The sequence below is a fragment of the Ornithodoros turicata genome, chromosome 10 (assembly GCF_037126465.1).
Source record: "Ornithodoros turicata isolate Travis chromosome 10, ASM3712646v1, whole genome shotgun sequence".
Lineage (NCBI taxonomy): Eukaryota > Metazoa > Arthropoda > Arachnida > Ixodida > Argasidae > Ornithodoros > Ornithodoros turicata.
In genome coordinates this window covers 21,750,091-21,776,152 of record NC_088210.1, presented here as the reverse complement: position 1 = coordinate 21,776,152, position 26,062 = coordinate 21,750,091, and the positions used below count along the sequence as shown (strand labels likewise).

The 26,062-nt window shown below is 45.1% G+C and overlaps 8 protein-coding genes and 2 non-coding genes across 13 annotated transcripts in view; 4 read left to right on the top strand and 6 right to left on the bottom strand.

The window, feature by feature from the left end:
• The window catches only part of LOC135371018 (rho guanine nucleotide exchange factor 10-like), a 31,638-nt gene extending 28,617 nt beyond the window's left edge, over positions 1-3,021 (bottom strand). Inside the window, exons 1-3 of one of the 2 annotated variants that reach the window (XM_064604988.1) lie at positions 2,676-3,021; positions 1,338-1,565; positions 99-275 (exon numbers count right to left, since the gene is read on the bottom strand). In XM_064604988.1, the coding sequence (XP_064461058.1) occupies positions 99-275; positions 1,338-1,424 (264 nt within the window). In that variant the 5' untranslated portion in view covers positions 1,425-1,565; positions 2,676-3,021. The remainder of the gene's footprint in view (positions 1-98; positions 276-1,337; positions 1,566-2,675) is intronic. The other variant, XM_064604989.1, reaches the window with a different exon arrangement.
• Positions 2,937-5,435, top strand: LOC135371020 (mitotic spindle assembly checkpoint protein MAD2B-like). The gene is made up of 7 exons (XM_064604991.1): positions 2,937-3,279; positions 3,365-3,483; positions 3,554-3,750; positions 3,819-3,913; positions 4,037-4,116; positions 5,035-5,127; positions 5,239-5,435. Exons 1-7 carry the CDS (start codon positions 3,264-3,266, stop codon positions 5,284-5,286), a joined length of 648 nt encoding a protein of 215 aa, XP_064461061.1. The 5' UTR covers positions 2,937-3,263; the 3' UTR covers positions 5,287-5,435.
• Positions 5,436-5,677: 242 nt separating this feature from the next.
• Positions 5,678-8,935, bottom strand: LOC135370300 (60S ribosome subunit biogenesis protein NIP7 homolog). The gene is made up of 5 exons (XM_064604013.1): positions 8,826-8,935; positions 8,629-8,715; positions 8,360-8,498; positions 6,724-6,864; positions 5,678-5,832 (listed from the first exon to the last, which is right to left on the bottom strand). Exons 1-5 carry the CDS (start codon positions 8,879-8,881, stop codon positions 5,713-5,715), a joined length of 543 nt encoding a protein of 180 aa, XP_064460083.1. The 5' UTR covers positions 8,882-8,935; the 3' UTR covers positions 5,678-5,712.
• A 1,128-nt stretch (positions 8,936-10,063) lies between these two features.
• Positions 10,064-13,841, bottom strand: LOC135371014 (uncharacterized). 2 transcript variants are annotated; one of them, XM_064604984.1, is made up of 9 exons: positions 13,232-13,839; positions 13,112-13,156; positions 12,282-12,332; positions 12,169-12,201; positions 11,396-11,461; positions 11,241-11,335; positions 11,136-11,186; positions 10,883-10,936; positions 10,064-10,796 (listed from the first exon to the last, which is right to left on the bottom strand). In XM_064604984.1, the coding sequence occupies exons 1-9, from the start codon at positions 13,306-13,308 to the stop codon at positions 10,123-10,125; spliced, it is 1,146 nt and encodes a 381-aa protein (XP_064461054.1). In that variant the 5' UTR covers positions 13,309-13,839; the 3' UTR covers positions 10,064-10,122. The 2 variants fall into 2 exon arrangements, with proteins under 2 accessions (XP_064461054.1, XP_064461055.1); XM_064604985.1 differs by lacking the exon at positions 11,396-11,461 and having other exon boundaries at positions 13,232-13,841.
• Positions 13,697-16,720, top strand: LOC135371017 (uncharacterized). 2 transcript variants are annotated; one of them, XR_010415491.1, is made up of 4 exons: positions 13,697-13,805; positions 14,113-14,335; positions 14,429-14,559; positions 16,328-16,720. XR_010415491.1 is itself a non-coding variant. In XM_064604987.1 (4 exons), exons 1-4 carry the CDS (start codon positions 13,801-13,803, stop codon positions 16,360-16,362), a joined length of 390 nt encoding a protein of 129 aa, XP_064461057.1. In that variant the 5' UTR covers positions 13,697-13,800; the 3' UTR covers positions 16,363-16,720. The 2 variants fall into 2 exon arrangements, 1 of the variants encoding a protein (XP_064461057.1); XM_064604987.1 differs by having other exon boundaries at positions 14,113-14,331.
• Positions 16,675-18,621, bottom strand: LOC135371015 (dnaJ homolog subfamily C member 28-like). Its single transcript, XM_064604986.1, has 6 exons — positions 18,282-18,621; positions 17,967-18,191; positions 17,681-17,886; positions 17,477-17,621; positions 16,908-17,150; positions 16,675-16,829 (listed from the first exon to the last, which is right to left on the bottom strand). Exons 1-6 carry the CDS (start codon positions 18,426-18,428, stop codon positions 16,683-16,685), a joined length of 1,113 nt encoding a protein of 370 aa, XP_064461056.1. The 5' UTR covers positions 18,429-18,621; the 3' UTR covers positions 16,675-16,682.
• Positions 18,622-18,869: 248 nt separating this feature from the next.
• On the top strand, positions 18,870-19,913 carry LOC135370299 (MICOS complex subunit Mic10-like). The gene is made up of 4 exons (XM_064604012.1): positions 18,870-18,988; positions 19,454-19,501; positions 19,608-19,717; positions 19,786-19,913. Exons 1-4 carry the CDS (start codon positions 18,913-18,915, stop codon positions 19,828-19,830), a joined length of 279 nt encoding a protein of 92 aa, XP_064460082.1. The 5' UTR covers positions 18,870-18,912; the 3' UTR covers positions 19,831-19,913.
• Positions 19,914-20,747: 834 nt separating this feature from the next.
• Trnar-ucg (transfer RNA arginine (anticodon UCG)) lies at positions 20,748-20,820 on the top strand. Its single transcript has one exon. It is a non-coding gene; the product is annotated as a tRNA-Arg (tRNA).
• Positions 20,821-21,616: 796 nt separating this feature from the next.
• On the bottom strand, positions 21,617-21,689 carry Trnar-ucg (transfer RNA arginine (anticodon UCG)). The gene has a single exon. It is a non-coding gene; the product is annotated as a tRNA-Arg (tRNA).
• Positions 21,690-22,661: 972 nt separating this feature from the next.
• Positions 22,662-26,062, bottom strand: part of LOC135371013 (dorsal-ventral patterning protein Sog-like) — a 129,364-nt gene continuing 125,963 nt past the window's right edge. Inside the window, exon 23 of the mRNA XM_064604983.1 lies at positions 22,662-25,960. Coding sequence (XP_064461053.1) covers positions 25,881-25,960 — 80 coding nt within the window. The 3' untranslated portion in view covers positions 22,662-25,880. The remainder of the gene's footprint in view (positions 25,961-26,062) is intronic.

The window sequence follows — 26,062 nt, the reverse complement described above, 5'->3', positions numbered from 1 at the left end:
ATATGCACAGGGATGCATGAAATAACCATGAAGCCTTTCAATCTTCCTTCTAAGCACCCTGCGCACATTGAGAAGGAATCATCATAACCACTACTTACAGCATTCCTTCGTGGTGTGTCCGGTGCCGAAATGTCTGGTTCTATCGACAACAGGGGGTTAAAGAAGCCACCGTGGTCAGTCACAGGCGAGGCCGACGCATCGCTTGGCGGAGGCTCTACCGGAGGAGGAGTACCATTGAAACCTAGTGAGCTGCTTTCCTCCGCGGAATGCCCACCCTGTGAGAAGATGCCCACATTCATGAATTAGTCACAGTGAAGGTTCCACAGCAATCAACTTTCCTGCGTCCAATATGAACCTCAACATAACTGAGGTCTCCGCTTTTGCGAGTAACGCAGGAAAGAGGTGAAAAAATTTTGAACCCTCAAAGTACTCCTTTCATAATGATGATGATTAGGAGTTTTTATGGCACACAAGCAACAAAGACTATAGTGGCTATAAGACAAACTATTTTCATAAAGACATGAAGGAAGTATAGTTTAATTGTGTACTGCAAACCCTCAAACGGAACGCCTAAGAAGGCCTCGCCATAGCCAAAAGATTCATACGCGTGAGTTGTGTTAATGAAATTATAAGGGTAGCCCAATATAAGCAAGAAGAAAATGCTCACAGCGGTACCATTAACTGACATAAACGAATGTCTGAGGAAAAAAAGAAAAAAAATTCTGACAGCAACTATGATGTGCTCTCCCACACTTCCAACCACTGCAGTGGAAGTTGCACCCCGTTACCTCTAAAACACAATGTAAAGTACCTCTACCTCTATACCTATACCTCTTTATGATGGGGAAAAAAATATATACGTAAGGCAAACCAATATGTGGGGATGCGTTGCTGATATATAATATTTATAGGGCTGCACAAATATTCTCATTTTTGTAATAGCGAAGCAAATAATTGCATACTCAAATGTGGAATTCTATTTTTAAATTTTGAATTCAATTCAAAACTGAATATATTGGAGGAGTTTTGAAGCAGCACTTGCAAGCCAAAATGTGCCAAAAGAGACAGTATAGAATGTAGCAAGATGTGCTTCATACAAACATCCATATGCATATATCAAGAATATCTGCCGATACGGGTTCGGTTTGCCTGCCATTCATTTCGTATTTCCTTCGGGTATATAATAAACCGCTTCGAGTATATACAACTATTTGCTTCGTGTTCACTTGATGTATATAGCTATTCGCTTTGGTTTTAAAATGACTATTTGCACAGCCTCGGATGCTTGCATGGTAAACAATTACTGCCGCAGATACACCACAATACCGTGAACGTACCAAAGTATTATTTTGCGGCATAGGGCCGGCAACCCCAGCCTTGTCAGGCCCCAACTCGCTGTAGTAGTATGGGGCCTTGGATGCCATACTTCACCGCTCAGAGCGGCTTTTCCCTCAGGACGTGCTGCCTCGCGTGAAGCAGCAAGCTCTCACCCCCGTCTTCTCGGCTGGAGACCACTTGCACGCATGTCTCACCCCACATCTCCTGCCACTGTTTAGCTTTCAGTACTGCACGAGACAAAGGGGCCTGTTAGTTGCAGAACAAGCTTGCTCAGTAACGAGCATCAGAAATACACACAGTGCAAAATGGTCTTTTAGGCGTTGATAGCAATGTCTGTTCTTAAACATCAAGTGTAAGGGAATCACATTATTACAGAATGCAGGCGAAATGCGTTCGTAAGATTATGTAACGCGTGTTCGTCCGGCGCTGGTTCGTCTGTCTCACGCCATCTCCGCTACAGTCAATTATGAGCTTCTTATAACGCTGATAATTACTACCATTAATACATCGGACAAAACTGTTCGGGCTAAACACGAACGCGTCCTCCCGTAGGCTGCAGACACACATTCGGAAAATACACGATGAAAATGATGCGGCTCAATATATTGATTTCTTCGGGAGACGCTTTAAAATAGGTATGACTCCTGCTTTCGCACACGAAGTGGCACGGAAGCAAAATTGTATCCGCCAAACAAATTTGATTAACAAATCAGCCTACGGAACGAATTGGATATCACGGCCTCACAAACGTCGTGATAAAGGAAGCACACGCTGTCCACCGCCTGCGCTAACGTCGCCATCCACATTCACAAATGCTTCATGGTGCTCCTAGCCTTAATAGAATCATTACTTAAAGTAGCTTCTTTTTCAGTTCACAGCCAAATGGCACTCACTTGGCGCAGGCCCTCGCTATTTCTAGTAGACGATATCCGCATGATTGGGTGCATTTTTCCGCTCGGAAGTGCCTTCATTCGCTCTTTCTTCTTCCCGCAACTTTAACACTTTAATATGCACGTAACATTACCAGAAGTTTGAAACCGCTTATCTAAGCTTCATGTCGCCCAGAGGCGGAAACGTCTAACAAACATTTTGTTGGACTGAGGTTTGACAGAAGCTTCACATGCATGTTAACACAATGTGACCAATGAACATCATTCTTATATGAACGCTGACTACACGGAGAGGCATTTGAGCTCACCGTGGCCGTTTGCATTAGCAAGCTGGCGATCAAGATTAAAGAAAAAAGCATATCGTTCAGGTTAAAAACTACGATAGCTCTGTGATGTTTTAGTCACCATGTGAAGGTTGTCCCCATCCGCCCTTGTTAGGGTACTCACTTTGACAAATAAATTAAGGCCACTGAGCTCTTCCGCTGTCTCTCCTGCGCGGCGTTTCATCTTGCACGTTGTCCACTTGTGAAAGTACACTTCTACGAAAGTATCAAGGCACACCCAACGTAAAAAACAAGGCCTCTTCCCTTTTCTCACACAACACAGACTCACCATGAAACAACACTTTCAGCACGAATGTCAACTATGAGCTCCAAGCGGGTTGTGAGGAGACGCCATTGGTCAGCTGAGTCGGCCTTTGACCAACCAGCAGAGACGAGCTGGGTGTTGTTCGGCCGTTCGGCCATTTGGCTCGCGTTAGCCGAGTGATGACATTCGTATAAAATAAATTTAATGCGGCACTTGAGTAGGAAGTATCGACGTATCGATACTTGTTTATATTTCCGGTGCTTGCTTATCGTGCATTCTGATAAACTATGCTGATAGCGTCTGAAGATGGGAAGATCTACTGTGGAAAGGAGGAAGCGTAGTACGTCAAGATCCTTACGCTCCACGATCGCTTACGCGCAAATGACAACAGTGTAAACAAACAGGAAAACCACGTTGAAGCACAAAAAGGATTGTGCCACGTACAGAATGAGTGTATTAGAAGGTATGTCTGTGCAGCTTTCACACCATGGCTGTCATTGCTTACAGTTTTTTTTTCTTTTCTTTTTTTTTTTTTTCATCCGTTTCAGCTGGACCTGACGTTCTTGCAGAATTGCTCGAAATTTCCATTCACAACATCCTATATACCAGAAAATTATATCCAGAATCTGCGTTCAGAAGGACGCGGAAGTACAACGTTCCAGTTCAGGTACGATTTCGACAAACACTGCACAGTTGCACGAGCCTTTGAGCCAAAGATGCTGTCACTACATTTTCAGCTCGCAGTTCATCCGAAAGTCGTCGAATATATCGACAACTGCATAGCAACTGCGCACAAGCTCTTGCAAAAAAATGAGCTAAGCAGGTTAGCAGTCACCGTCATGGGAGAAAACTTCAAACCCGTTGAACAGTTTGTTTTTGAGGTGTCTGTCAAAATGGAAAGCTCGACAGAATGTCCTAGTCAGAACTTTGAGTGGTAAGAAACATTGACCAATTAAGTTTGTGTGCACAAGTCAGAAACCTCCTTTCATTCTTATCGAAAAGCGAAGAAGATTTCCTGCTGGATACGGAAGCTTTGGCACGCGCAATTATCCTGAGGATCTCTACTTCGGACTCTGTGCTAAAAGCAAACCCAAAAGGTGAGCTGGATTTATTCGCGTATCCCACACAAAATCTTCTGACAGTTCGAGGCTGATTTGTCCTAGGTGTTCTGCCTTTTATAAGCACCGACCAATGTTTAATTTAATTAACTCTTCATTTAGGCTGCTCTTTCACCATTCAGCTATACACCAAGGAAAGCACGGCAATGCGGATGTCCCTCAGTGGGGAACCTGAAGATGAGGTAAGATATTCTTCCGAAAGGGGTAGGTGGTATTTGAATGGTTGTCGAACACTCGGACATAGTGGTGTAGTCAGGGGAGTGATTTTGGGCAGTTTGGTCCCCCCTCCTAAAATCTTTTTCAGGCTACGCTACTGCTCAAACACTTCAGCATTTTCCCATCCCCGTGATTGTTAGTAGATTCATTTATTACTCACTTTTCAGCAGTGACTGCATTACAGCTAGAAGAGGTTCTACAATATATGTGGTGCTATTTCGTGACTAGTGCGGGTTGCAGTGTCTGTTTAGAAGTACGCGTTGATTGCGCACATTATGATTGTCAAGTGCCCCTGGCATTTTACATTTTTCCTGGCAAATGACTCTTGGAATGCTTGAAACACATTCATCTGTGGTGCCCAATATCTCTCATCCCACCTACAGGCGTCTAGCAAAACAGGAAGGGCCAACATAAGAGGGCACTTTCCTGTTTGCCTCTAGTAATATCTAGTTCCTTGAATGAACAAATCAGTTCTCAATCACATGTCAAATTCCCTCAAAGTAGCCTCAGAGCAAGGGCGAGCACGCTTTTCAAGAACAGATTCAATTTTTGCAAAAGTGTAGGAGGTGGCGAAAAAGCCATCTGCTTATCGTGGCATTTATCATAACCACATATGAGATGCGAAGTCAAACTTTCATTAGTGTAACAGTGTTTCACATTACAAGGTTTTCGGGACATGCAACCTCTGCAAACCTGCGGAGAGAATGGAGATTCCAAATGAGGGCTGTTCTCAGGGTAGAAGTGTATAAAGTAACACAGAGAACAGAGCTGCCATCAGTTATACCATGCTATTATTTCATCAACACTGCACTCTATGCACTCTCCCTAAATACATTCTCTCTCTCACACTTTCTAATTACATTGTTTAATTACTGTTAACGCAGAAGTTTCCATGGATTGAAGCAGACACAAGGGAGAGTGAAGTCCCAAGTGGTAGTGTTATTCCCCTCAAGTGTACAGAGACAAGCTTAGGAAAGGTCAGAATTTTCTTCATAGTTAAATCTTATGAGCGAAGTACGTTTAGTTTGCTGTGCCGAGCCTATCAGGCATGTGCATTCACGTGTTTGGTGTGCTAAACGTCTTTCTAGGTCCAGCTGTATGTCGTGGAGAGCGACTTCAAGCAAATACAGCTATGACAAGGAAATAATGAAGCTACTGGATCTCCAGTACATGTTCAGTGAGAGCTAAGACATTCCTTATACATTTTTTGTATGTACGTAGTACAAATATGTTAGTTGATTTTGTACAGCTGTGTTGGTTGATGTGAATAAATAATCACTGTCCACACATTTCAATACTAGTTTCACATCACGGTGGTGTACACATACGTGCCTGTCTAACACCAGAATTACCGTCATTTCATGCGTATGAGCAGGAAGTTATTTTTCAACACATAGCAACTTCTTTTTTTACACACACGGGCTGCAGCAGGTACGCTGAAGATACGTTGTGCTGCATACCTCCAGGGACAAGCCCACAGAGAGTGTAGGCAAAAAGTGCAAGCTCATCCACTCATTTTCACATAAATCGTTATCATAAATGTTTTATTAAGCTTCACATATTCACGTAAGGGTGTCTTCTGTTCTGATGTATTCCCCTACGTCCGCCTGATGAAAAACGACGATCGCCATTGGATCTGCTCTTCTGCAGTCTTGGGTGGATTTGGCTGCCACTCCGAAGCCCTTTCAAATTTAGAGACCGATATATAATCACCATTTGTAACAGAACCAACTTTCTGCTTGTAATACCATAGGTATGTACTTTTGCTACAATTATTACACCCCTCACTAAAGCACCTAAATGTTTGCAATGCCCATATGCAAGGCCTGCACATATCACTATGTATCACATGCACCATGTTCAATGCACTGTCATAACATGAGTCAGTGCGGGTCTTCCAGAGAAGGAAGGAAGTCCGTGTTAGACAACCACTGAAGCAAAAAATACCGAACGTGAGCAGAAGGGATAAATAAGGCTGGGTGGCTGGCTGCTATAGTACATGCGACCGACGAGCTCGTAAGACGACTTCTGTTTTCCCAGCAATCAATACAAAAATATGCAAATTATATGTGCCGCTGAACAATATAGAGCCTTGGAAACAGACAAACTGAGCTCAATGTTTTCAAACTCCGTATCATTGAGTAATATGCACCACCAGGCTTACACAGGTTGTCATTGTAAATATACAAGTGCTTTCGACGAAGAAGTGTGCAAAGAGAACGCAAATTGCGATTCAGTGAAGAAAACCTGGTTCACCGCCAGCCAAAACCACCTGGCACAGTCAAGATGACCCAGAAACAAAGCCTGATCATTTTTAAACGAAGTGTCTGACAATGGCAGCTAAAGGTAGCCACAGAAATCCTGTGCTTGAAATCGTCTGCGGTGATTGACTGACACCCTGACGTTAGATACCTACGTGTGAAGCAGTGAGATGATGCATTACGCAGGCTCTCTTTATCTAGGTGACATTGGCACAGTGCACTCCCCCAGAAAGATAAATACACCAATATCTCTGAACTGAAGCAAGGATCCCTTTTAATGCGGACCATTTTAGACCCTTCGTCGAACCTTACCAATGGGATGTCCGACATGGAATATACGATCACGCCGTCGTATTGGCTGGTATTTTCCGTAATCCTTGCCAACCCAGATTTAAGGACATGGTGACCGTACAGGAACTGCTGCTCTGCACTGGGTTTCAGCCAGATCTTTTGCTGCAATGAAGAAATGTTCAATGTTGTACATGCATCACAACATTTAAAGGCTGCCTTGTCCCGAAGTAAACCCCTGAGGTAGTCCATCGGCTGTGCGAGTTAGAGGGAAGTATCTAGATGTCTACGTGACGGATCCCAATGCCGAGTTTCTGCAAGACACACGCACCTTGCCGGACTACACATGAGGTGTCACCTTGAACTGTTGCAATGGTAATGCGGTAGAATAACGTCTCTAAATGTAGCAGGGGTTCTGGGAGAAGGCTTTATTCGTGTGTTTGCAAATTTTCGCTGGTCATGCCGACACGCGCGGCTCGGAGGCATAACCAGGGGTCTACTAAACTGTAGACTTCAAATTCCCTGACTTTTCCAGGTTTTCACTGACTATTTCAAGCGAATTCCCCGACCAAAACAAAAGGAAGCTTGGTGCCTGCTGTTACGTTTTGATACAGATCCATACTAAAACAGACCATTTATTGAGAAATTAGAAAGGCTGCCCTACTTTTCTGCCTCCGAGCTTGTCGTATTGGCAAACTGCTACTCACGGCAACGTTGCTGCGGCATGGCCGCTCAACCGCTCGTCAGCACTCACGATTCACTGCACATTGTGACGACACTTGTCCGTGATTTTTCCCTGACTTCAGCTGCCTTTTTGGCAAATTCCCCTACTTTTCCAGTTGCATAAAAATTCCCGGATAATTCCCTGTTTTCCAGGTTGGCAGACACCCTGATAACCGTAGTATCGGCGTGCAAGGGAGTTAATGCGCACCCACAGTCACTGAATATATAGTGACTGTATGTGGACTGTTGTCAAGACATGTGCTCACACTTGGCTTACAGCAGTTGCTTTCTTTACCAGAGGCAGTAAAACTAATATTTCAAAACAGCCGCAGATGAGTTATTTAACCCATTTAATAAGCATGTGCTTACTCGGCTTGAAGTGACAACAGGTAGAGGACTCAAAGACAATTTGTACAGTAACTGCTCATGAAACATGTTCACTATTCCATTGCCATGTGATGGAAAAGTCACAACAAAAACATTAAATATGATCAAACTACTGTCAAACTTGAAAAATGATCTGGGGGTCAGTTTTGCAAGTGTCATTCATGCTTCGCAAATTTCAGTACAGCATAAATTTGGTACGTTAATTAGCGTTCCCTCTGTTTACCCCCTTTCCACCTATCAGGAGGTTATTGGGAGTGGAGGGAGCCTCAGAACATCAGTTTATCTCTTGTTCTATGTCATTAATTGGGTTTGCGTGTTGTCCTCCTTGTCTCAGGATTTTCATTGTTTTACAATGTACCAGCTCGCCTGCACACTTGTACTTTTTACCACTGACATTAAATTTGTTTTGTACTTGGGCTAGACCTTGTTAAGCTCGTAGTTTTCGTTGCTTAAAACACACTAGTGTGTAAGAATCCTTTCGCTGTTACTCAAATTCAACATAACTATGAAACAATGGGCTCTCCGCACTCATTTTGCACTGAATACCAACCTTCCCATAGGGCGCAAGATAGTCCAGTGCTGTGATGTGCAGGTGAAACTTTCCAGTCTTCGTATATTTTCCGAAACAAGTTCCCATGCTAACCAGATTCTCGCGTGACACGTTTGTTGCCATTTTCATGATCTTTTCACTGGAATTTCAAAGAACATTATTCGGTAAATGTCTCAGTACCGTGGAGATACTGAGGCGCAGCATCCACACACAGATCTCTGTAAACCAGTTCGGAAGCACAGCAAGCAATCGCGGGATTTCAACTTTACCTGACATAATATATCCTGTCTTTGTGCAGCCTGAAACAGTAAGTTCCATCGGGTCTGTCGATAAGCAATTTGATGTTTTCCCCAATGCTGAAAAAGTTGGCAGCAAATTAGTATAGCGGCATCCGATTTCATTCTGTAGGATCCACTTAAACAGTTACATGTACAAATCATATGTTCAACGGTGGCGATAAACGTACTATTTTGACAGCTTTTCAAAGAATTTCCGAGTTTCGTCGTCTGTCAGTGGCCGCATTTTTACAGCACGTGGAAGAACCGCCGTAAACTAACAGTGTTTACGAAAATAGCAAATCCAATCCATAGCACAATCCATCACACCAGCGCCATCAGCGGAAGCTACCTTCTTCAGTTTCTGTTTCGCGCGTTTCACGTCTAGGCGCACGGGTTGACAGTGTTCGCCATTGTAGCACATATCACGCATATCCAATATGACTTCAGCTATAGCATAGTTTCGTGACCCGTGCTCTATGGCTAGTGCGTGGAACTCCACTCCACAAGTTGCAACTACTTTTGCGCCACGATACAGTTTGTTTGCGTGGTACAAGGCAAGAATCTGAATCCAGTGGACTCATTTTGAGTGTCCATCACGTCTAATTTGAAGTGGGACAATCAGTAGTTCATCCAGAATTGCAAGCTCGGAGTGGGGTGGGGGTGCAAAATAATTGGGCGTGCAGTTACAACAGTGGTACACAGGGAAAAAACCGGGGGTGTTGCCAAACATTTGGACAATGATGCAAATGAAATGTGTTTTGAAGCTCGAAATTGTCTCCGGATGCTCAAAAGAAAACTGAAAATTTAGTACAAAGAAAGAGAAATTGACGGCCTACAAAACTGTGGTGGTGGTGGACTTGTAGTGGTAAAAGGACTCTCAGTAGTCGGCCTCAGAGTTGGGCAACATTACGACTAACGCCCTTGGGCAACGTGAGTACTGGGCACATGAGTATCGCATGGTACCCACATACAACCAAATTCACGAATCAGATTCAAAGGAACTAGATAGTTTTTTTTTGTTATTTTTTTCTCATACAACCAGTACTATCTCGATCTTTCGGTCGACTGCAGACGGCCATGAAGTAGTTTAATGCAAGTGATAGCACTATAAATATTCTGAAACTAATACAAACACCTACCTATACATACCTACAGATTCAAACGTACTTATTGTTCACGTGTTGAAATTTGGAATGCATTGCCCCAATCGGTAGTAATTTGCTTGGGATATATATTCGTAACACTTTTGTTGCACTTCGTAGCCACAACGTCCTTGTCGCTACGCTTCAACATTGATGTTGATCGGTGGCTATCTACTGTGAGTCACGTTTGACTTGCAATTATATTGATTGATGATTATCTATTGTGAGTGCTGGCCACTGGATGTGAGCGTGCGATATTGTACTAGCAACGCCACACAAAGTGCTTAGAAAATATGTGTGGACATGTTATACGGACCAAAGCTAAAACAAGTATACAGAAACGCTAGTCGTAATAGTATTCGGAGGAACTGTTCAAAACAACCCGAGACGTAGTCTCCACGCTTTCACTAACACTGGATGTCACGTTCCCTCCATCGTTGTAATCTTCAAATCCCGCATTAACGTCCGTGGCATTTCCAACCGTTGCCATCACCGTACCATTCAACTGGGCGGGACTTTCTTCCGGCGTGGCTTCCGTAACGTTCTCACCATAGCCAGGGCTTCCAGTAACCTCGTGCGAGCCGAGAACTGCGGTAGACACATTCGCTGAAATCATCGAAGCGTTTGCATTTCTGGCTGTTGTGCTTCGTACTAGGTGCCGTTCCGAATAATTGCCGGACGCGTTGAAGGCCGTTGTATCACCGGCGAAAGGTCCAAATATGTCGACGGCTACTTTGCTGTCGAATTGGGCCTTCGTAACATTAAGGGACAACGCGTTGCCTTCTCTGCTAGGTCTACCGAGGGCCGAACTATTATTTTCGTCTACGCTCGGTACTAGAAGCACTTTGGAGCGCTCTCCTTTCGAGTCTTTCTTGCTCTTCCTTCGAGCACGGCGACGATTGATCGGTCTCTGTGCACGGGTCAACTGAGTCAGGGCTGTAGAAGGCGAGTACTTCTTGAGGACTACAACCAGAGTGGCGCCACGTCGTCGATGAGGTTTTGCTGTCATAAAAACCACTGCCAAAAATAAATAAGAAAACGTTAATAAATTTTCAATGTCACGTCCGACCATGTTCGATAGTAAAAATACCTGCAACACTCACGGTTTGGCACGCTGTAATCGGAGTCATCAAAATTTCGCAACGTCTCCTCTTGATCTGCGGAGAGACGCAGGGATGTACGTATAACATTCCATAATCCGTAAGGTAGTCGTCTGTCTCTTACAACAGGCAACAAGACATTTCTCAGAATGAGTGAGTACTCTCTTCTGAGGTTACCTGCATTTTCCTCTAGTAGAACTAAGTAATTGACACAGTCTGCACTTTCTGAAGTGATTCTAGCGCCTCGAATACTTACTTTTTAAGACTCCTTTATCAGGCACGGACGGATGCGGCTTTTCTTCCTGACCTGAACACGAGATTTCTGCGTTTACTCAGGTTACCTTCGTGCAAAAACACTAACCTTCCGAGTGGACAATGCCATGGATGATGTATCCCCAGAAAACTCCCACAAGCGTCACCATAGCAAAGGAACAGAGCGCAATAAGAGAAACCTTCCTGCAGCGAGAGCCGACGTTTTAAATGTTACACTTTACTGTGTGTCCGAGTGGACTTAACTTTATCAACGGTCTACGAGATTCGTCGCCGCCCCCGTGCCTCGCGTCCCACATCTCTGCATCGGACCTGCAAAGCAAAAGCCACAAGTGAGATGTGCGACGCTAGACTGTCGGATGAAGAGGTTGCGGCAAGGAACACACTCGAAAATGGACCTTTTTCACACTCGCGTCGTATCCTAGCGGCCGTCCAGCGAAACACGTTCGGCGCGCGCGCCAAAACAGCGCGCCATCTATTGAATATGTAGGGCACTCTTTCCGGCGCCGTCAGGGTCACAGAGCATGTGCAGAAGCGTTGTGAAAAAGGTCCATTCGTCTTGGCAAACCCATGACAATGGTTTCGATTTTGTTTTGACTAATAAGATTTATTTTATTTCGTATTATTAAATCAACCTCGCTCAAAGACTTAGCACGCACAATATCAACGCCGTCAGCGAACACTACGCGCTACCACGTCACAGTTTCGGATTCTCAAAAAGTACGTGACGTCACCGCGGGCTCTTGGGCACCACGGGCAGATTGTCAGCAGCTGCGGCGAGGAGTCACATCCTATGACGTCATCCTTCTCAAAACTAGAATTTTTAGGATGCTTCGGAGTCTCTCAGGGAAATATTTTTTGTAAGAGTACAGTGTGGAGGGGGGGACACGTGGATTGTAATGACATAAATTGGGTAGGGTTCTGAAGAGCGGGGCTAGATTTAGTCTGCCAGGGCACTTTATAAACAGTCAGCAGCGCGCAACAGTATATATTATATATATCTGGAATACCATACGTACTGTTTTCTTTGTAGGGGCCTGCGTCTCTGGGGCCTGCATGGAAAGTACGGAGCCATTATTTTCCTGCCCCAATCAACCCGGTACAACGTTCAAGGCTTCGTCGCCGAACTTACGGGTCCACAACATCCGAAGAGAATGACACTCTTCTCTCTGGAAGCGGGAGCCTGAAAAATGCCACTGACCATTCATCGGGTGCGCGGTTAACCTGTTGATAATAAAGATGAGCACCCCATTGGGATTCAAGCATCTTTTCAGGTGCGAACGTGGTCCGACTTCACCGTAAAGTCTGTGCGGTGATACGACACCGAATTATCGGTCATACAAATGAGGCTGAGGCCCAATTAACTCTCGTTCCAGGAGCGGATTAAAGGGGGGGGGCGACCTCCCCCCGTACGGCTGTGTTCCTTATGTAAAAACCCTATCTCCTGGATGATGCTGTACCGCAAAGCACGAAATTTTCTTAAGACCCCCTCCCCCCCCATGACAGACCCTTAAATCCGCCCCTGTCCCGGACCACAGGGATTTGTCCAGGATTGTTCATCTCAGGGGGATGTTGGAATTCAGCAAGAGGAGTATAGGTCAGTGGCGGACCCACGGGAGGGGGGGGGACGCCCCCAAAACGTCAGTTTATACGTGGGATTTCCTTCTCTCCCCTCCCCTACTATCATTACTTACAGCTTACAAGCTACTATGGGCTTCAACACGGAAACCCCCCGCCCCCAAATCAGGGGTCTGGCTCCGCCCCTGGTAGGAGCCATAACGGTTGGCTACTGCCCCGAACATCCACATAAAATATACTGGCAGTATCTGGTACATAGAGTGATTGATTCGGACAAAGTATTCATTCACATATATTCATAGGATTCGTATATTCAGACAGATATTCAGAAAATAGCTAATTTCCCACTTTGATAACGAAAATGAAAGACGACCACTTGCTCACCTTCTTGGAGGAATGCCGGGCTTCCGCAGAATGGACGGAGGTCCGCTGCGAGACAAGTACACACTGAGTGAAGCCAAACCCGTACAAACACCAGAGACGTGGGAGAACTGTGTTGCTCACATTCTATAGAACTCCAACGTCTTGGCATCAGGTTCCGGTTCTCTGTCTTCGTCGTCTTCTGTGAAACAAGTGTCCATATTTGCTGTGAATTGCTAACCGTTGCTCTAAGTCTGAGCCACCGATGCCTGAGCTCACTCGTTCAGAATGAAATTCAGTCAGTGCGGACTCGTACCACGCGCGACTTGCCAGTACCGATGGGACTGCTGCATCTCACGCAGTTCATATCGCAATTCGGCCAAGGGTCGGTCGACTATCATGCTTACAAATCTTCTTCTTCTTCTCTTATTAACTTGGTGTTTGCCGGAGAAATGTGGTGACTTCATATGTCGCCTGCAGCTCCATGGATGGTATCGGATAGTTGTGTAGCCACCCTTATAGTTCATTATATGTGACGTGGTTCCCTTTTGAATAGTACGGCATACCCATTCGGCTCCGTACTAAAGCCAGTTGCTGATTGGTACCATCAGTGATGACGCCAGCGTGGCTTGCGTCTCGCGCATTTACAACCTGTCGCTTTGTGCCGGTCCCGCCAGCGACAGGCTCGCCAAGCAGGAAAATGTGTTTGAAAAATGAGGTGAGAATTCGCAACGTATTAATCAGTTGGACGAAGGCCGCTCTATATATCACGGTCATGGCGTCCAAAGTTGATGCACGAAACCATCCGGTTCGTGACATCAGTTGCGCCATGGAGAAATTAGCATGCTCGCAGCTGAGGTTGACGGCAATGACGCGGGAAACTTCATAACGCTGTTCAGTGAACTTCTGCAAGCATGCCAACGGTCCATGACAAAAGGACGTGCTCCTGGTATACTTCTGTAGTAGACACAACCACATGGCATAAAACAACAGATCATGCATATATAGACTTCGCAATTTTTCAGCATTCCTAGTTGCGATGCCGAGTCACAGGCAGAAATTACTGTGGCAGGGGCGCAGACTAAGGATCAGGAGCCAGGTTGCGACGATGGCAGCTTCCGCCGTGACATTGCCCACGTCCATCACAAAGCTCTCCGTCTTCCTGAAGCACCCGGCCGGGAAGAAACTTTGACCAATGAGTGCGGCGCCCAGTTTGTCCTCGGCCCAGTCCGGGAAAGGCTAGAGTAAGTACGTATAGCGCTTCCCTATATCTTCGTTGTGCTGTGGCACACGATACACTATGTGCGTTGACGACGGTTTTCCCCCTATGCGCTCTTTTAGGCGTCGCGAGACTTTCCAACAGATAGGTGGAACGCTGACACTTTTTGTTCTGGCATCTGTCATCATCGTGTTCAGCATCATCGGAGGAATCATTGCTGTCATCATTCTAGAAGATGCTGAGAAACAGAAACGTAATGTGTACATTTCCCAGATTTCTCCCCATGTTCCTCGTGTCTTTGACTATAGTGTATGTCTGCACACTTCTCGAGGCGTAATGGACGTCAGACAGGGACGGGTCCAGGACTTTCCTAGGGGGTGCTACAACTGCATGCTGCCTAAGATCAATTGAAGCACTCGGTGATGATAGGAATTGAGGAGTTCAGGACATGCGCACCCTCCCTAGATGATCCGCGTCCCCGGCATTGGGGACCAGAAAAATGACCTCGGAAACATTCATCACCCCTAGAGATACACCACAGCCGCACACCGGCGACACCCACAGACACTAGTCATCATACTTTATGTTGCCAGAGACAGCTGTCACACAAATGCCTTGACAAATGCAAGCAGACAAAGTGCCCTCACAGGGATGTTCCCAGGATTTTTATCTTGGCGAGAGGCTCTCGTAGGAGGGGGGGGATAACACTTATCTGCCTTGCTGTTTTGGGACTCTTTCGGCATTTCTTTTTTGGTGGGCTTAGGGGGTTAGGGTGTGTGTGTGCTGGTATATAATCCCTGGTTGGTTGCTGGGGTGTGAGACGCTGGCACAAACGATGTCTGGTGACATGTCATCCCCAGTCTAACCCTCTCAACCATCTGCGGCTCGGCTCTTTCGTGAGAACTCACCTCCAGTTCAGATCCTTGTTTGCAGGGATCTGCGCAGGAGCGACACCTGTATCCGCTGGTTTTTCGTACGATTTTTTGTTAGCCTATTTTGGCGTGCCACAATGATCGTGTCTTAAGAATTTATATGTTGCTGCGATCTACGCGTCGGACACTGTATCCTTCCAGAAACGTCGATTCTTTGCGCGACGCCGATATATCATAAAATTAATTATATCATTAGCATAACATTAACTAGTTTTGAGAAGTATGACGCCATGGGGTAGCCAATCTACCAATGCGTCTGGCAACATTGCACCTCGAAGGTCGATTTCCGCCTCCTCGCCGCAGCTGCTGGCAATCTTCCAACGTGGGAGAGAGCGCGGAGACGTGCGGTGCTGCTAGGAAACAGACGCCAGAGCTCGCGCAAATATCACCTACAATCTCGCAGAAACCGAGACTATGGAGTTTTTCGGGTTCTTCGCGAATTAAAGGGCAGGTCGCATACGTTCCAGTCGATTTCGAAACTATGTGTCATTTCATTCTTCGTTGATCACTCACCATCGTTTCGAAAATCTCACGCGAAATAGTGGCGCAGTTTGTCTGCTATTGGATGGAATACATGACAGGAGCAGACGACGGATGTTGAGAGTATGCCGGAATTCCCTCTCTGAAATATAAAAAATAAAAGGGCCGAAAACGTAATTACCCACACCACTAATCAGAGCACGGCCTTGAGAAAAGGGATGCCGCGACGGTGCGGGCGTCTGGACGGCGCTTTCCTCTTCTGATTGAGGCCCTCTCACTCCTCCTGTTAGGGAGTGACGTCACGGTGATGTCGTTGTCGCCGGAGCCTCCGCAACTGCGGAAGCTGCGCTAATCTTTAAAATCCAGTTATGCAATATCTAAGCACTTTTCAGACAAAAAAAAAAAAAAAAATAGCCAAATGATCTTTTATATGAAATAAAATAAATCTATATTTGTTTAGTGCGGGGTACTTTATGGGTGTGTGGGGGGAGAGTTGAACCCTCCCTGGGGGCAATGAGCATGGTCAGCTTTGTTGAATAGACAATAACATGTACATAAGGTTTAAAGGCAGTGTGTATCAATCTAACTTGCATTTCTCTTAACCAACAGGGAGCGCGTCAATCGAGTCTGCAGATCTCGAATAAATCACATCACAGAGCTACAGTACACAGCCAAAGTGCTGCATCACTTTGCTCCCCGTGCAGAAAGCCTGCAGACTGCTATGGTTTGACACTACCCTGGCTCCAACTGTTAGCTCTTGCACTAGGTGTAGATGCTTTTGTATTCAAGTGGTCACTTAACGTTACTTGTTATTGCACAAAAACTTATGTTTATAAGCATGTCATAGTTGTTTACCCGGTGACACCACTTCATGGAAACTTGTGGAAAATACAAAGCTCTTACACCGTGTCCCGCAGCAAGACTCGTGCTCCATGTACGATCCGTTGTGTAATAAATGTAAAAACTACGGCTTTATTTTCTCCAGCAGAAAGGCCAGCAGTCCTTTGTCGTCATGAGTGGTACTCTTTTGCGTGGAAGCTTTAGTCTGCCTTTTGCCCCCACCTGGTGTTTTGAGCACTTTCTCACTGACTTGTGCCAACTGAAAATGAAGCTGTCGTACAATATGCATTAGAACTGCTTGTCCCACGGCCATGTGTTGTTAGTTACTGAACGATACCAAGAGACTTGCCTGCTGTTTTGAGGGAAGAGGTACGACCATGTTATATTTGTTGATCTTGTGATTGATGTTGGCCACTGGCTTGCGCAGGTTCTCCAAGACACAGTCCCAACGTTTCTTTTCGTCACTGTCAAGCGGCAGTGGCCCGAGTTTAGCTCTCTCAATCGACAAAGTGTTGCGTACTTCTTGCTTTTCCTCATTTATCTCTTTCTCAAGCATTACCCATTCCGGTACGAAGCCATTGTTGATTAGCACCTGGTAGAGTATGCGTATATCAGTACTACGTCATTAACATTTAGGTGATCCAAGTTATCAGTGACTATATAACTTCACCAGCTCACACTTTCTGCGGGGACCCTACATTACGATTACATCCCATGTGCATACTAATATACTTGTCACTACTCTGTGTTAGTACAATTTTCAATGTGGTGATGTTCTTTGCCTGATACAGAAGTTGCAAGTAACATGTTTAAAAATGTTACTCTATTCACTCTATTGTTTTGGGGTTCAAAACTTTGAAATCGAGGACACATCAGAAAAGTAGGGTGTGTACGATTCACTCAGTTTATGGTGTGTACCTGATTCAGTTTTTGTGTCATGCTATCAACAAAGGGATTTTCAGGTGCAAACTTCAAAGGTTTTCCAAAACCAGGCAGGTTATCGAACTCTCCCTTAGCAATCGACTCCTGTATTAAGTCTTCTACAAGTCGCTCAATGGCATTGCTGCAAGAGAACGACACCAACGTATGAAAGTTCTGAGAGTATTGGCTTGATTAACTTACGTTGTTTTGTACTGATGTGCTAGGGTTGCATTATGCTGCACGAGCGTGTTCTTCTCTCCTAGTTTTGCCTTGCGGGCACGATATTCAAAAACTCTATCAGCTGCTTGAGCGACTCTGTAGCGATCGTACTGCTTCTGGCGTTGTGTAGGAGTACCATAACCAACGCCCTCGAGATTTAGGTACTGCCTGTGTTGGGGAACTGTATGCTGAAATTAGTGCGCGTTATTGATATTAAACGCCATCAATCACTTATTTACCATGTCGTCATATATATATATATACTTACCTTTATATTAAAATCTTTTTCGATAACCTGATCCACATCGTCAGAAGTGTCCTTCGATAGGTAGGCACGCACAGTGTGGTACGCCTTTTTGATTTCATCAAATTTGGCGGCGTCCGCTGCAGTGCCGCCTCTGTCCGGGTGATACTTCATGGCTAACTTTAAAAACGCGTCTTTGACTTCTTGGAGGTTGCAATCTTCGCTCACGCCAAGTAGGCAATACGACTCCTGCGAGTATACAACGTTATTTGCGATGGAGGTCCTGGAACTGGAACTTCTACGTATGTCAGTGCCCTAAAACGGCAACTTCTGTCTTACCTTTACGTCCTTATCAATTTCACGATCTGTTTTTACGAGACATCTTCTTCCCAGACTGAAAGGACGCCATTTAACTGATGTGCTATGCGCGTTTAACTCGACGGAGAAGGACTTGAGTATACCGAAACTGAAGTATGAGCTCAACATTACCCTGCGCACATTGCCACAGCAAGACACGGAGACGTTGTCAGCCAGCTATAACGCATGCGATTTGTTAAATATAGCTTCCGCGTGATTTAGCATGTTCAATATTGTAACTCCGTGACCTGCAAAACGCAAATCATTACAACTGACGTGCAGCAGAGGCGCCGAAACGAAAAACAATCCCTCGCAAATTTGCAAAATAACCTCTCTCTACCAATGTTGCCTTTATGGCACGGTTTTTCGCTGTTCACGTCGAGGATTCAGCAAAATAAGCGAGATACATTATTAAATGCTTTATGCCGTATCTACGTATCTAATAATAATATTATTAAAAAACATTACTAAATATCGCCTGATGAAGCTACGTTTGCCAAAGCCAACCGAAACAATCCCAATCCAACCAATGTTAACCCGGCATCCGACACTAGCCATAAATCACGTGACCCACGTGACACAAACAACGTCCGCTCCCCCTCTCCTTGCGAAAATGGCGACGGCAAGGTCGGAAGATGTTCTTGGAGAAAAGTGGGATAAGTGTGTTGCTGATACACTTATAAAGATGGGTAAGCACTCATTGTTATTAGTGAAGTTACACTGATTATGTAGTCGAAGTGTTTCAGTGGTGGTCCTGGAGGAATCTCGGTGGATTTGCTAGAGTTATTTGCTCTACACATCTGACCGTAGCCGGTTCCAGTTTACGTGCACCCACTTCCACGCACAAATTTATTTCATCACCAGTGACTTCCCTCACTACACCTCCGAAATATTTAGCGACCCCCCTTACCATCCTTCCCTGTGCACCTCGCTACAAGAGGGGGTTGTGTTACTTCAGCTTTAGATGCATGTCAGCAATGATATGTAAAGCTGTTGCAACGTAACTGTAATAATGTTACTCCTTCCCCCACACTCACAATTTTTGCACCCCCCCCCGTCTCCACCTGTCTCTGACCATCACGCAACATTTATACACATTTTGTGACAGGGGTATAACTTTTGCGTATTTATATATTCATTGAAATCATTTCAAGGTGCCGGACTTGGCGTGGGAGCCGTGTTCTCCTTGCTTGTTTTTAAAAGTAAGTAGCAGTGACGACGTGACCTGTACATCTTCGTGCTGATAATAAATCTGTTTTTACTCAAATCGATATTTTAGGTATAATACAGTTCAGTATTTTCTTCCAGGGCGTGCATGGCCAGTGATTTTTGGCCTAGGCAGTGGCTTTGGAATGGGTTACAACAACTGTCAGCATGAATTCAACCAGCCTGCACTCTTGAGGGCATATACGCTTAAGGTAGTTTCAGTTTAAACGTATGGTTTGTCTACTCCTGTGAAGCAAGCTCAGTACAAATCTCATTGCAGGCGAAGCAGAAGGAAGCTCCAGCGCCTGCTCCATCCTCGAAATAGGATGTTACTTTAGGTTTATATAGCTACACATACCTGTAAAATTACAGCTGCTGTTTATATTAAAACTGTGCTCTATTGTATCAGTATGTGTTTCTAACTGGTGTCATAAGCAAGAAGCGGTCTTGCATACTGCAGTTAAAATGTTCAATAATTTATCACGAAAAAGGTGCATGACATACAACTGTTCGCCAAATATATGCTACTGACAAGGAACATGCAAAGGTGACAGTTTTGGAAGAAATATACACACATTTGTACTGTGCTTTCACGAGCATTAATTACACACAACTATATGCACTACACATTCAGGCATTCAGTGGGAACAAAGCCACCATAAAAGGGCCGGTGCTAGGGATGTGCGGGGCCCGAGGCAAAGGCACATCGCGGGGCCTGTTTCACATGATTAAGTGCGTACTTGATATTTTAAAAAAAAGTACCCCCTGGTTGAGGGCTTCGTGCGCGGGGCCTAAGGCGGTCGCCTTACTCGCCGGCCCTGGTACAAGCTGCCACAATTTTGGTCCATTGTTGAAACTGCAAAGAGTAACCACATTAGACAGGACATGTGTCTTCTATTTATAATGCCTCCTTCGGTTTTCAGCAGTCGATGCAACAGTAGCAGACGACGAATGTGGCCGGTTTGGTGGCAGCGGGGAAGTAGCCAAGTAGGATAACCTGACAATACGAATCTGCATCTCGAACCGTTTCGAATGACCGCAGTTTCCCTACTCTTCCCAAAACACACCCCTTCGTTGGTGCTCTAGACTCGAAGCAGATGCAAAACATTTCGTGCTACGCTTCAGCTACCATCTACTAATGTCTACCAGAAACTACAACATGTTGAACCGGTTGGAAACGAAATTACAATTAAACGACGAGTATGTTTTACAAAAGGGAGTTTAACAGTCCTGTTTTCAGTTGTCCGCGTGGCCTAATGGATAAGGCGTCTGACTTCGGATCAGAAGATTGCAGGTTCGAGTCCTGTCGCGGACGAAATTTTTTTTATAAGTACCGCAGGATAGGGCACGGTGAGGGACTTTCACGGATGTTTCCTCACCTGCCACACTGACGACACTTCGCGGCTCTCAACGGCGTGGTTGATTTTCCAAACAAGGACCCTTTCCCGCCTTTGCCGACTAGCGAGCGGGAGAGAGGGGTAGGTGGAAAGCCGGGGATGGAGACGGAGCAATGAAAGAAAGAAGTCACTGAAAAGGTTAGCTGTTGAGCATGAAAGAACTGATGTTCTTTGAAAGATTAGGAAGGCTATTGAGGCTTTGTATGTATTTGTCCCTTCTATGTTGTTCCAGCCTCAGAACATCAGTTCTTTCATGATGTTCTTTGTTGTTCATGTTCATCAGTTGCCGCCTGCGTGGATCCCGTCGTATGAATGTGTGCATGAGTGAGCAAAATGTAAGAGTGAAAGGAGGATGAGTGATGAGTGAGTGAGTCTTGCCGATGAAACATGAAAGTCACTGAAAAGGTTAGCCAGCTGTAGGGATCGAACCCACATCCTTCTGGATTGCCTCAGTTTATCTCCCCCCTTGTATATCTCTCAGTTTATCTCTTGTTCTCTTGCCGGAAACTTTTGACAACCTAGCTTCCACGCATCAGCTTGTCAAAATTGCGAAATGTAGGAGGCACAGAGTTCTGCTTACGCAGTGTTGTGACACTGTTGTGATGGCAAATGCTCAGCAGGGAGTTGCAAGAAAGTATTTAGCCGCCCTAGTCCGAAATAAAGAACAGCCACATTTCCAAATAAGATGAAAACTAAAAATGTGCAAACTACAAACGTCCGCGACAGGACTCGAACCTGCAATCTTCTGATCCGAAGTCAGACGCCTTATCCATTAGGCCACGCGGACACGGTACAAACCGCGAAAAAGCATCTTAAAAGCGGAAGTATCAGATTTGTCTACATTTCTGATTGTTGTTGTCGCTCGCATCTTCTGAATTTTGCCCTCTTCATCATCTTTCTTTCCGTCGGCATGTGTAGGAACTAGCGTATCGGTATATTTATAGCATATCCGTGATTTGCCCCCACAGGACTACAGGACCGGAATACCCTTCCAGTAAAGCAGCTCGCCCCCCCCCCCCCCCCCCCCACGTGCTTATATGAATCTGGATAAACCAATGGTCGGAATAACAGGATCAAGGATGAAGTTTAGGCTTGAAGCTCGTCTGCGATGCAGTCGTCATAAGAGGATGTTGTTGCGCAACTGGGTAAAAGTAAACGCGTTCCCAGGATGAGAATGCGGTCCGTGCAGTGCTCTAATCTGAGTATTTGCATCTAGACATATTTTGAGTACCTCAAGGAAACTATTAGACGCAGTTGGCTCTGGGAAGTTCTGACCGAACGCAATTCGCACTTGTTACTGAAATACTGTCATAATAAAAGATTTCACGAAATCCCCGTGCTCCTTGCACACGCGTTGCATCCTGCATTGCGTGGGAAATTTTCAGCTAAATTCATATGCAGCTAACCTTTGTAGAATACTGAGGAAACTAACTACAAAAGTACTAAGTGCCTATCCGTAACGTGTCAGTGTATTTTTTACTTTTGAACCCATTTACTTGTAACTAAGATACTTTTTAAAAGCAACTGTAACAAACCTGAGATGCATTGCTAACAAAATTGGAAAAAGCATGGATTGAGCTTGAAGCATGATGGCAGTACAGGGTTGCAGTGCGGAAACTTTGCCCCCTCTTTGCATTTTCGCTTGCATGAATTAATTTGCGATAATGCGTGTATGGCTGGAAGGCACGTGCAACAAAGAGACAACCACCGTGAGACAAACAAAAATGGTTTGGAACGAAGGGCAAATAGGAAAACGCTGTGCAGGGTGTTTTACGCTTTATTTTTCTGTAATTATATCGAAATCCATAGTGATCACATAAGCTAAAAGTTACTCTGTCAGAACAACAATCTTCAGAATAAAACACAACCATCGTCATACTATGGCAGGACGCGCCATCGCTGAATGGCACAGACACCTTCATAAATACACCTTTGCTAGAAGCAGGAAAAAAAAAAAGTAGCAACTCAATATTCACAGGTTTCGCATTTCTCTTAAATAATCGCTACCTTCGATTCGCTATATTCATTCGCACATTTACATGCTCTCACGCATTGTGTACACGACACCCACCAGTTGGGTGCGTGCACGCATTTAGGCTATATTTATAATGACTCTCATAACACTAAAAGCTTGTGACTCTGTCACGATGACTAAGGGAAGGGAAATGACTCTAAAGTTCCTTTTTTTTTGGCACAATCGTTTGGTAAAATCAGTTAGATGCTAGATCTGTCGAGAAAATCGAAGTCATAGTGACGCGTTGTGCAGTACTACGTTGGTAGTACGCAGTGAAGATGTGACTTTTTCTAGCAAAGTTTGTTCTCACTTGGCATTTGGTTGAAGGTAAAGCTCCACGGAACGGTACAGTTTTTTTTCTGTTTCATAGTGAAACAAAGAGTAAAACATGTGATGACGGAACAAGAGGAACGGTGTAATGGTACAGGAAGGGGGTGCTTTTGCTTGACATAATCTTGCTTGAGATTCCAGCAAAGAATGCACATGAAGAAAAACGAACACCTTGTGTGCCACAACACGATATCCAGTTTCAGATATTAAGTGCCGGAAGGAAGGGCTGATGTGGAGGCGATCGTTTAAATAAAGAATGTGTGTCTTTCCTCGTACATAAATGCAGCCAGAGAAGAAGCACCTGGCTGTGACTTCACAAGTGCGAAAGTGAAATTGTATTAGCCTTTTTACAGAGCGAATTTCGTTAAAATGTTTAGCGCTGTTGGCTGCACAAAAATGGCTGTCGTGCCACTACGGTTTCTATGTTTGGGAAAAAACTGTAGACAAATATTGACACTTTGAGGCTGAATAAAGAGTTGCAGTCGACAGATGGCAACCTTACCAGATCCTAGATTCTATAATTCATCACTCTATTCTATTATTACTTCATCTATAATTAAAGTCCAGCTAGCTCTTTGGAGCTCATCATGGGTACTTTGAAATGTTGGAAAAGATGGCTTGTGGACTTCAGTGACCCTTGGGCGAAGGAAAAGTTGATCTCTTTTGGCCTATTAACATGACATACAAGTTCTGTCAAACTTTCTCCCACAGAAAATTATGTATAACGTTACAGTCCACACTTCGTAGTTTTTCTTTCGAGTGATGACAAGCTACGAGCATAATGTATATTAACACCAACATGCAGGTTCATGATAAAAGTCATGTCGCACTCGAAGTTACCTGCTGTGTCCAGTGACACACTCGATTGGCGTTACAGCCAGGACATCAAACACAAAATCCTTCCCCATCATCAACATAATTCTTCCAAGAGTGGGAAAATCTTTTCACAGGCCCTTTAACTGCTTTACAATAAGCCTGATGCTATCGTCAATGTGAGTAATGTTTGTTCTGTAATAAAAGGCAAGTAAGCGGCTTGCCTCAACAGACACTTGACAAGGCCAGGGCGTTAAAGGAGGAAACAAATTTCTCCGTTCAGGCACCGACAGCGTATGCTCTCCTGCCACTTCGGCTGAGCCAATTGACTTCACGACTGGACTTCACTCATTCTCAGATGAAGGTTCCTAGAAGGAGTGTGGGGGATCCTAAGGCATGTACAGAATAAACTGTACTGCACTGTTCCTTTAATGGTGGTGGTGGTGGTGGTGGGGGATATGTTTATTAAAAGAAAAGAAGAGTGTTCCCACTCTTAACTACAGATGAGTGGTTTTGTGAAATGGAAACCACTGTCTGCAGGAATTAATGGCTGGCTTCCCAAGTATTACTGGCTGGCTTGATGTCCCGGATGCAAACAATTCGGAACATCAGTGTCCCTGTGACGAAACTGCGATCATCACCACAAATGTGGCGATAACATGTTGTACTGCAAGACTGGAAAAACAGCTGTAGAAATTGCTCCTATATTCCTACTATCATGCTCAATGAGTGACGATCCGCAAACGATGATGCATAGCGTAAATACTTCTGAAGTAGGTGATGCCTGCTACATTTTACAGGCACTGATATCTCAACATCTCTCGAACACATACCACTTGCATTGACTTTTCTATCCTTCTGAATGTGTTCATCTTCACGCCTTCTTGCTGTCATGCTATGTTTCAACGGCAGTTACACACACGATGATAGAACGAATAGCTATGACAAATAGCTTCCGGGCGCACGCACACACACACACACCAATTAAAACCAGCGTCCACACAGACATGAAAAGAAGAATTCTTGTGGATCCTCCACAGCACAATAAAATTAAGGTCTGAGAAAGACGTAGGCAGAACGTACGAGTGGGCGACGTGTCGTTGATCTGCAAGTTTCCGCGAGCCCTAGTTTGAACAGTGAAAATGTACGGGCCACTAATTTCACACTAAGGGCCACGTTACGTGCAAAATGTGATATGAAAAATGGCTGCATTCTAATTTGTTCGTAACTATACATAGTTGCCAAGCAAAATGTGGTGCGCACTTGCAAATACGAAGACATTTCATCTAGGATGGGAAAGACATGATAGTATGGACAACAATGAAAATGATAAATGCTCTTCCACAGTGATCCACGTCAAGAAACGAAATCTTTTTTTTTTTTTTTTCTTTCTCGACAGTCTGCCTGTGCTCATTGGTAAAGTGAGTGAAACGGAGCGGTACCCGCTGGACTGTCGGCCCCGTTTGCGTGAAACTCCGTCGGTTGTACCCATCAGGCAGAGCGTCACTATGCCATTGGGCAGTGCCTTACATCGAGTCTTTGCGCACTATCCAACTGGGACACAAGAACATAAGCCACCACCGTGTTGTTGGGTCGCCATAGAAACGGAACAACTTCCACGAGAGTGCAAACGTGTGGTACGTTCTGGTCGAACGGCCCCGTGGCACAAGTTGATGTGACCGCACACTGTGGAATGTTTCAGCAGGTGCCCTGCTGCTCCGTGCCCGTCGTCTGCTTGGTTGCTGGGCACCACCAGACGTTTCAAAGTGCACTCTTCCACCTTCGAAAAATGAAACAGAAAGAAGAGCCGTGGGAGCCCTTTCAATTCCTGGCCGTCCCGCCGCGCCCCTTTCTCCGTCGTCCCGCTCGTCGCGGCGGCCGTTCTTCCCGGTGGCTGTCCGCTGAATGAAAAAACAGGGTAAAAATTGGGTTTCACCCCAAAGAGGCAACCTTCAATTCGGGGTGGAAATTCGGGGAAGAATTGGGTCAAACCCTAGAACTTC

Bases quoted from the DNA above. Each gene is read 5' to 3' on its own strand.
- LOC135371017 (XM_064604987.1), top strand. The intron at 14,332-14,428 runs GTAAGTACGTAT...GCGCTCTTTTAG, and splicing joins CCAGTCCGGGAAAGGCTAGA to GCGTCGCGAGACTTTCCAAC. The intron at 14,560-16,327 runs GTAATGTGTACA...CTTAACCAACAG, and splicing joins AGATGCTGAGAAACAGAAAC to GGAGCGCGTCAATCGAGTCT.
- LOC135371015 (XM_064604986.1), bottom strand. From the start codon at position 18,428: ATGTTGAGCTCATACTTCAGTTTCGGTATACTCAAGTCCTTCTCCGTC. The intron at 17,622-17,680 runs GTAAGTTAATCA...GTTCTCTTGCAG, and splicing joins GCACATCAGTACAAAACAAC to CAATGCCATTGAGCGACTTG. The intron at 17,151-17,476 runs GTACACACCATA...ATACTCTACCAG, and splicing joins TGACACAAAAACTGAATCAG to GTGCTAATCAACAATGGCTT.
- LOC135371020 (XM_064604991.1), top strand. The intron at 3,484-3,553 runs GTACGATTTCGA...CTACATTTTCAG, and splicing joins AGTACAACGTTCCAGTTCAG to CTCGCAGTTCATCCGAAAGT. The intron at 3,751-3,818 runs GTAAGAAACATT...CTTATCGAAAAG, and splicing joins CCTAGTCAGAACTTTGAGTG to CGAAGAAGATTTCCTGCTGG.
- LOC135370300 (XM_064604013.1), bottom strand. From the start codon at position 8,881: ATGCGGCCACTGACAGACGACGAAACTCGGAAATTCTTTGAAAAGCTG. The intron at 8,499-8,628 runs GTAAAGTTGAAA...TTGAAATTCCAG, and splicing joins GACAGGATATATTATGTCAG to TGAAAAGATCATGAAAATGG. The intron at 5,833-6,723 runs GTAAGGTTCGAC...TAAATTTGAAAG, and splicing joins CCATGTCGGACATCCCATTG to GGCTTCGGAGTGGCAGCCAA.
- LOC135370299 (XM_064604012.1), top strand. From the start codon at position 18,913: ATGGCGACGGCAAGGTCGGAAGATGTTCTTGGAGAAAAGTGGGATAAG. The intron at 18,989-19,453 runs GTAAGCACTCAT...AATCATTTCAAG, and splicing joins TGATACACTTATAAAGATGG to GTGCCGGACTTGGCGTGGGA. The intron at 19,718-19,785 runs GTAGTTTCAGTT...ATCTCATTGCAG, and splicing joins TGAGGGCATATACGCTTAAG to GCGAAGCAGAAGGAAGCTCC.
- LOC135371014 (XM_064604984.1), bottom strand. From the start codon at position 13,308: ATGGACACTTGTTTCACAGAAGACGACGAAGACAGAGAACCGGAACCT. The intron at 12,202-12,281 runs GTAAGTTCGGCG...CTTTCCATGCAG, and splicing joins TCTTCGGATGTTGTGGACCC to GCCCCAGAGACGCAGGCCCC. The intron at 10,937-11,135 runs GTAAGTATTCGA...GTCTCTCCGCAG, and splicing joins TGATAAAGGAGTCTTAAAAA to ATCAAGAGGAGACGTTGCGA.